A 9,045-nucleotide genomic window follows, 5' to 3' on the forward strand; every position below is an offset into this window, starting at 1 on the left:
ATATGCATTAGTAAACAATAATTAAAAAAAATAATGAGGAAACATTAACTTTGCCTTTAAATATATTCTTTGTCACAATAACCAAAACTTACAAACCAAAATGTTGTATCCTATATTATAGGGCTTGTTTCTCTCTACAATTTCCTGTCTCACAATGTACCGTTTGTGTCCGGGAAGGTATCATAGTTTCATAGTTGTCGATTTTCGAAAGAAATCAGTACATGTATATTAATTCGTATATTTTTCATTTTATTCATTTTATGGAAAGCACTGTTCGTTAAAATGTTGTATCCTATGTTATAAGGCTTGTTTCTCTCTACAATTTCCTGTCTCACAATGTACCGTTTGTGTCGGGGAAGGGATCATAGTTTCATAGTTGGCGATTTTCGAAAGAAATCAGTACATGTATATTATTTCGTATATTTTTCTTATCTTTTATTCATTTTATGGAAAGCACTGTTCGTTAAAAAGTTGTGCATCCTATGTTATAAGGCTTCTTGTTTCTCTCTACAATTTCCTGTCCACAATGCAAACCGTTTGTGTCGGGGAAGGGATCATAGTTTCATAGTTGGCGATTTTCGAAAGAAATCAGTACATGTATATTATTTCGTATATTTTTCATTTTATTGATTTTATGGAAAGCACTGTTCATTAAAATGTTGTATCCTATGTTATAAGGCTTGTTTCTCTCCACAATTTCCTGTCTCACAATGTACCGTTTGTGTCGGGGAAGAGATCATAGTTTCATAGTTGTCGATTTTCGAAAGAAATCAGTACATGTATATTATTTCGTATATGTTTCATTTTATTGATTTTATGGAAAGGACTGTTTATTAAAATGTTGTATCCTATGTTATAGGGCTTGTTTCTCTCTACAATTTCCTATCTCACAATGTACCGTTTGTGTCGGGGAAAGGATCATAGTTTCATAGTTGTCGATTTTCGAAAGAAATCAGTACATGTATATTATTTCGTATATTTTTATTTTATTGATTTTATGGAAAGCACTGTTCATTAAAATGTTGTATCCTATGTTATAGGGCTTGTTTCTCTCTACAATTTCCTGTCTCACAATGTACCGTTTGTGTCCGGGAAGGGTTCATAGTTTCATAATTGTCGATTTTCGAAAGAAATCAGTTTCAGATTTTATGGAAACACCAATGCGTCTTCAACGGTAGTCAAACGGCTATTATTACCTAACACCCATCATCTCTGTTCGTCGTCTAATTTCTCTCTCCCTAGTTTACGTATAAGTATTTTAAAAATTAATAATGATATATACAGAGTGTCTTAAAACTGCCTGTTTTGAATTTAAATTCTGAAAAAGCTTTAAAAACCGAAATATATATAGAGACAATATATTTATATTCTAAAATGATTTGTTTTAGTACAATCACATTAATTGTACCTGGCATAATATGAAATCTGATATACCTATAGGACAGTTATCATGCACACCTGTATTGTTTTGACTGATCCAGTCGCTTTGACAGCTACAACAGTGACATTTTTTACCCCGTCCTATTACATTTTCTACATCTCAAGTTTTGTTGTTTGGAAGTAGCTAGAAAGAAGGCAAATTTTCCGTAAAAATCGCCTTGGGCATAGCATGAAAAGAACATTTCTGCGGAGCGATAAGGTATTGGAAGAAAAATGGAAATTATCCCTTTTTTAGTTGAAGATATAATGTACGGTTGGTTTTGATTTGATTAGTTTTTTGAAACGCTTGTATTTTGTAGAAAAATTACCGGGAAGAAGAGAACAACCAGTACTCAGTGGGTGACTTGGATTTGATCAATCTAAGGTAAACTATTTTGAAATAAGAAAAAGAAACTGTTATGTGAAATTTCCAATGTTTTGGATAGTTATATTACTCTCTGGTTTTAAGCAAATAAAAAAACTACACGTTCTAAGCTAAACATGAGTGATTCAAGCTGGAAAAATTGATTTACCTATGAGATTGTACCTCAAGAACTCTTGCTGTTTGTTGTTGTTGGCTTTGGTTTAATTGAGAAAAGTTTTTCAAACCAGTGCTTAACTAGCTTTAATTTTTTTTTTGTTTCTTCCAATATGGATCTTTGTGGACAACTGTAGCCCAACACCACTAAATTTTGTGTTGATTTTAGTCTCTGGATTGATTCTACTTTTAGACTTAATCTGTTGAGATAGACCTATTTTTTCAAAATCTCCAACGATCTAAGATAATAAAAAAAATTCTCGGGACTTAGGACCGAGAAAAATCAAAGATTTTCGTTGATTTAAGTAAGAACAATCTTCGGATTATCACGGGTTTGTGAACAGGAACAGAACCAGTTTGTGAACAGGAATTGGAAACAGTTTGTGAACAGGAACAGAACAACAATATCTTCACAATGAACACCTCAGTATTGAAGCTAAGTAGGCCAATCGGCAAGTGCATCGATGGCGGGAGCAAATCCGGACAAGCTGGAATAAGTTTTATTTTGTTTAGTTTGGTGTCGAGAAGCACGTATTAAATTTGCACTCCCCGTAAAGCCCGGATTTTGCCGCGATCTTGGAAAAATTGGCTAAAATTCGGTTTATTTTTCATTATTTGTCAATAACTCGATTTCTATCAACTTTACTGCAAAATATGTAGAGACCAAAATTAAAGAAGAGATCTCTATAAAAAAACGTTGTATGGTTTTTTTTCGTGCGACTACTCAAAGTATCGAATTTTACGAAAACAAAATTAAAGTTTGATATAATGTACGTGTTCAGTATATCCGGGGTTAACTGTACTTGTTTCCACACCACCTTGAGCGGCACCCCCGAGACATAAAGCCTAAAAACTTGTTTGCTACTGGTTGGCAGTAGCCTGCTGTCGCGGTTATATATATATATATATATATATATATATATATATATATATATATATATATATATATATATATATATATATATATATATATATATATATATATATATATATATATAGGGTGTTCCATTAGAAAAAATACAACTTTGATGTGTAACTTTTTTTTGGGGACACTCTGTATAATTCTCTATATTTTTATAAAATGCTTTCAGTTAACCTACATATGCTGCCAAAAGTTCATTTCGATATAAACTACCGTTCTCATTGGAGCTTCCGCGGCGTATGAGAGGCGCCACCCTGTATTATTGTCCTTAGACAATGTATTTACTTACAACTTTGTATTTTTCTAGGCTCAATTTGCCTACAGACTATCCAAAGCAAGAATCACACGACAAAGGATCTGGAGACACATATTTATCTCATAAACTGGTAAGATTAAAATATAGAGAGCTCTAAAAAATTTGTTGGTAAAAAAAACACGTTTTTAGCACTCTCACTCACATAGAAAACCAACTTCAAACGTTTCCCCGAGAAGAACTCTGGAACAGTTCAATCCTGGAGTCTCTCCAGCGGGATATGATCGTCGCAGAACACTTCAAAAGCAATCGGCAGAAGAAATAGTGTTCCTTTACAGTAAGGGCGAAGAGAAAAAAGTGTTCACCACCGAACCAGTGCAAGAGGGAGATTTTTTGTATCCCACCACGAAAAAAAATCATCATTTCAGGTAAAAAATATGGGAAAAATAAAAATAAATTAGTCTTACAGTTGCTTTCAGTTTGACTTTTTGATTCGATTCGAAGGGTTTTTGTAGTTCAAAATTAGACAGCAGCAGATCCAATCAGAATTTTCCTTTTAAGTTGACACCCAGTGGAAATCTCAAAGTCGAATCCTCACAGGTAAGGATCATATTTCTCAAATTTTTGAAAGTAATGTGTAAGATGGCAGGGACGAAACAGTATTAGTATTTATTTTAATTCTGTTCTATCTAGGTCGTTTTTTCGTCAAAAAAACTCAGCGTTCTCGTAGCCGATCCCAAGAACACCAAAGTCAACATCACTCCAGAACTAACCACGGAAATAATGGCAAACCAGGAAGTACCGAACTTTAAGAAAACCGTCACCAATCCCATGGAGACCATCATGAGCCAAGCGGGTGGATTTAGCTCGCTGGGTTCAATAATCGGTACGTCACCCATCAGGAACCCGCAGAAGGAGGGTTCAGAGTACGAGAGCAAAAGAACCAGCGAAATACTGGACCCAGAACTGAATTTGAACCGCTTGGGGTACACCAGCAACGAGGAGATCAATTGGGAGAAGGTTAAATTGCCGGAAAAGCAGAATTTGTACCTCGAATTGTACCAGAGAATAACCAATAACACGTAAGTTTTTATTATGAGGATGTACCTCATCTTTATATAGTTTTTTGTCATTGACTTATACAAAGAACCGTACATTTGCCAGCCTGTAGCACTGACATAATATGTTCTATCCATAGGTTCTATCGTTTCTTCTTCAGAGTGACAAAATCTGCACATGGTCAAACTGTGGTCAAACCATCACATTTAGATAATTTTGTCTCTATATCTTTAATCTCTATTTTCAGAAATGCTGACTGTAAAGTGTATATTGATAATGAAGAGTTTAGCTGTCACTTAATCGTGCTCCAATGTTACTCTGAATTATTCGATGCTTATGTAGCTGTCAAAAAGGTAGAACTACCTTCAGTAAGTATTAATTATAATAAAATTAATCTTATCCATTATTCCTAGACATAAAGTAAAAAAAGGGGTGCCCTAAAATTTGAATTAATTGAGAATGAAGAAGATATTCAGTATTTAGTAGTGAATTATTATTAATTATTATATATCATTATTTTAATTTTTCTTTTAGGATAAATGCAGTGTTGCCGCGTTTGGTTTTATTTACGGCTGGATGATAACCGGAGAACCATCATACGTGCATCTGGACAGACAAAACGTTCTGGATATATTCGTGTCCGCGAAGTACTTAAAAATAAAAGGTTAGTACTACCTATAGCAAAGTTAGTTCTCCTAGGTGCAGATTTTCTCCAATCACAGGAGAACACCTGTAGTATTTTTCTTAAAGACATCGAATAAAAAAAACTAAGAGATGAGTCTTGACAGGGACTTTTTTTCTAGATTTAGTGGAGCAATGTTGGGCATTTATCGACAACATGGACGTGTTCAACGAAGATACGGCGTTTTTGTTGTACATGGACGCGAAAAAACGATCGCTTCCCGAAGTGAAGGAGCTGATGTTGCCCAGAATCAAGACCTTCTTCTTGATCTTGGTCAGTTCTCAGGAATGGCTAGACCTGGAGGTGGAGGATGTTAGGAACTTGCTGAAATCCAACTATATTTCTATTAACTGGTAAGAATATTATTATTTACCTACAATATTAGCATCACCATTATTATGGTGTAGCCTCTCTCACATATTTAGATATTCTCTTTGTAAATGGATCCATTGTTGGTCTATTGTTGGCTATGCGAGTCCACGTTATCCCTGCTAATTCCCTAATATCAGTCCCATCTCATGTTTGGCCTTCTTCTTTCAAAAATAAAGATTTCTTTCGTTTTGGTCATTAGTGAAATGGAAGTATTCATGTCGGCAGTACGTTGGCTGAAGTACGACTGGCAAAATCGGGACAAGTACAAGTACGAAGTACTGGAATGCGTACGATTCGGCAACATCGCACCCTGGCAACTGGTCGACATCAAGAGAAACCCCGAAAATCCTGATTTCATGGAGCTTGCCAAAGACCTGAGAATATGCAAGATGATAGACGATGGATTGGCGTAAGTATACAGGGTGTTACAAGAAACACGTGACATCTCAATATAGGTCCGATTCTGCTTTGTTTCGTAGCTACAAAATGTTAGTCTTCATTTTTGTCAATTTACTATAATTTACTTTCGAATGCTTTTAGCGTTTCGAATGAAATTTTGAGGGTAAAAGTTACTATACCTAAGTGTTACATATTTTAGTACCAAAAATAAGTCCACAGATTACCAAACTACCATTAATAAATTATTTATTTAATTTACTTTATGATTAAATTTTATAGATTGAGAATTTATAAAATATTTATATTTTATTTTTATTTTTCATTTTTTTCTTTTTATTTTTTATTTTCTTTTATTTTTATTTTTTATTTTTATTTTTTTTTTTATTTATATGTATTGTATTTTTTTCAGTGCTACCTACAGCAAAGTCAAGAAAAAAATAACGGTATATTTAAGAAAATTAAAACACTTTTTTAGCATTAAAATATTATATACCTTCAAATAGCCAGAAGCACTTGGAAGAAAATTATAATAAATCGAAAAAAAAATAAAACTTTAACACCCTGTAGCTACGAAACAAAGCATAATCGGACCTATGTTGATATAAAAATAGCGGGTGCGTCTCAAAAATCATAGCTCACCCCCTATAACTTTTTTATTTTTTCAGATAAAAAAACGAGATTTGGTAAGTTAGTATGTGACATAAATTAGGATTGATTGGTGTATTCAATTGTTTTTGGTCACTTCCTGTTTCACCGGAAATGACTAGAACTTTTGATTTTTAAATGGCACCCTCCGTATTTTTTTACTTTATTCGATAGAAAATGACATTCTGAATAGAATGACATATCATATGTCAACTTTTGACATTCTCGCTTAATTAAAAAAATTGTTTTTAAAATTCAAAGGGTGCCATGTGTATGTTAAAAACACTAATTCTTCATCAAGAAGCCTTGGAAAAATATATTTGATCGTCTAATGTTTTTAGTCTCTTGTCCTGGACGATTAAAAGATGCCCAAATCGTATTTTTAATCATATCTCAATTTTTTCAAATGGACCGAGGATGGCTCATTAGCATATTTGGAAAAAGCATTTTTTACGAATAATTTGATACCACACACTTGGTATTTCAAGTCAAATTTTCGTTACGAACCGCAAGTTATAATTTCAAATAAATCATATGCGAAAATGTCAAAAGTTGACATATGATATGTCATTCTATTCAGAGTGACATTTTCTAACGAATAAAGTAAAAAAATACCGGGGATGCCATTTAAAAATCAAAAGTTATAGTCATTTCCGGTGAAACCGGAAGTGACCGAAAACAATTAAATACGTCAATTAATCCTAATTTATGTCATATACTAACATACCAAATCTCGTTTTTTAACTAAAAAAATAAAAAATTTAGAGAGGTGAGCCACTTTTGAGCACCCGGTGAGCACCCGGTATATCTTATATTTACGTGAAGAATCATCTCCCCACGAGAGATTTAAGTTTATAAGTTTTTTGAAACACCCTGCATTTTTCTGAATTTATGAATCAAAAAAAAACATTGAAATTGATTATATTATACCGTATGATCGAAAAAAAACGGCGTCAGCGATGGCTATGAAATGAAGATCGCTGTCATTTTATATGTAAAATTGTATGGAGAATCTGTCATCGATGTTCATTTCTAAGCCAACTGGATACCGTTTTTTGTTTTATAAATGGGAGTGGTTAAAGTTGCGTTAACGGAAATTTAACTTCTTTTTCTTAAAACCCCGTCAACCGAACGGAACTTTAATTTTTCCCTTAAACTTCCGTTCAACTAATTTAAAGGTTTCTTTTTTTCCTCGAACAGATTCGTTATAATAAAGTACTGGTACGGCCAGGAAAACAGCGACTTCCAGCACTGGAACACGGTACTAGGCTTGCAGGAACCAGCCACGAGAAACTGGACCGGTCTGGAAAGGAGCTATCTAACGTTCAGAGAGTTCCTGATCTACCTGGATCAGTACCGGAGGAATCAGCTGATCGAGAAGAACAAGCCCAAAGTTGCGGAGAAGGGCGAGAGAAAGAGCCGGGACGAAAAGTACCTCTCTCAAAGGAGTACGCCTCGAGTACCGACAATGGAGGAATTTCTGGCCAAAAGAAAAAGCGGAGGAACTAAAAAAGTTAACAAAGTGGTGTCTTAATGTTTATCCGGTGGTCTCTGGTTCATTTGTATTTTTTTTCTTATAATTTAATTCGTGAATAAAGCAAATCAGATACTGAACATTGTTTTTTGTACTTAAATAAATAAAAATCTATATTTTTTTATATTTTCTTTAATTTGGGACATCAGAAAATAAAAAAACGCAACTTAAAAGGTTTTTTTCATGTTTTTTTCGTAAAATACATTTAAATTACGTAGTTAATGATATGCAACTCAAGATACTGAGCGGTATTTATGGTTGCATATATTAAAATATGCCTGCGGTGTTGTCAATGTGAAAAATTATTCTTAAGACTTTAGGAAATATTCAGAGAAATCTAAAAAACCCTTTATTTAGATGTCTTTGGAAATATTAAATTCAATTATTATAAAATTGTTAGCTTAAAAATAAAAATAAACTTATTTAGTAATACCGTATGATCAAAAAAAAAACGACGTCAGCGATGTCTATGAAATGAAGATCGCTGCCATTTCATATGTAAATTTATATGGGAAATGTCATCGATCGTTATTTCCCAGCCAACTGGATTCCGTTTTTTTCGATCATACGGTGTATAAAGTATACAGGGTCGCTGATATGTATGGAAACGGTCGATTATTGGGTAAAATATACGAGGTACCGCAAAAAGTTAAATATAAAAGCTATGGGGTTTTTAAATGTCTATATATTGGCGTGTAATAAATATAAGTATACAGGGTCGGTTATAAAGTCGTGATACATCAAAGGTTCGTTTTTTTAAATGGAACCCTCCGTATATTATTGCATATTTCAATTCTAAGTAAAAATCGAGATACACAATGAACCTCAAACCAACCGTTTTTGAGGTATTGCCTTTTGAAAATATCACTTAAACAATTTGATTTAATTATAATTTCGATATGTTAAGTTTCATTTAATGATGCCATTCTGCCGAAACTGTGATACTGTTATAATGAGTTTTAAATGCCTATTAGCTACTAGTAAATTTAAGTATACAAGTATACATAGATTCAATAATCGTAATACATAATGTACATAAATTGAATTGAAATGTTAAGCAAAAATTTTGTAATTTCCAGACTTTTGATATAATCTCATTTTATACATCTCTAAATGCTAACTTGAGAACTAATGTCAAATATTATTAACTATCAATTAAGTATTATATCCTTGGGTTATTTCTTATGATAAAAATGCTTTTAAGCTACCCTATGATCGAAAA

At 33.1% G+C, this 9,045-nt stretch overlaps 1 protein-coding gene across 1 annotated transcript; it reads left to right on the forward strand.

The window, feature by feature from the left end:
* The first annotated feature begins 1,444 nt into the window (after positions 1-1,444).
* Positions 1,445-7,903, forward strand: LOC115883372. The gene is made up of 11 exons (XM_030901739.1): positions 1,445-1,639; positions 1,740-1,804; positions 3,187-3,265; positions 3,325-3,560; positions 3,648-3,732; positions 3,826-4,214; positions 4,439-4,559; positions 4,726-4,855; positions 4,995-5,226; positions 5,445-5,654; positions 7,490-7,903. Exons 1-11 carry the CDS (start codon positions 1,610-1,612, stop codon positions 7,821-7,823), a joined length of 1,911 nt encoding a protein of 636 aa, XP_030757599.1. The 5' UTR covers positions 1,445-1,609; the 3' UTR covers positions 7,824-7,903.
* Positions 7,904-9,045: the final 1,142 nt, after the last annotated feature.

This window comes from Sitophilus oryzae, unplaced genomic scaffold (assembly GCF_002938485.1).
Source record: "Sitophilus oryzae breed Bouriz unplaced genomic scaffold, Soryzae_2.0 scaffold_1870_pilon_pilon, whole genome shotgun sequence".
Lineage (NCBI taxonomy): Eukaryota > Metazoa > Arthropoda > Insecta > Coleoptera > Curculionidae > Sitophilus > Sitophilus oryzae.

Excerpts from the sequence above, each read along its gene's own strand:
- LOC115883372 (XM_030901739.1), top strand. The coding sequence starts at position 1,610 with ATGAAAAGAACATTTCTGCGGAGCGATAAG. Across the intron at positions 3,266-3,324 it reads CATATTTATCTCATAAACTG|CACTCTCACTCACATAGAAA; the intron begins GTAAGATTAAAA and ends ACACGTTTTTAG. Across the intron at positions 3,561-3,647 it reads AAAAAAAATCATCATTTCAG|TTCAAAATTAGACAGCAGCA; the intron begins GTAAAAAATATG and ends GGGTTTTTGTAG.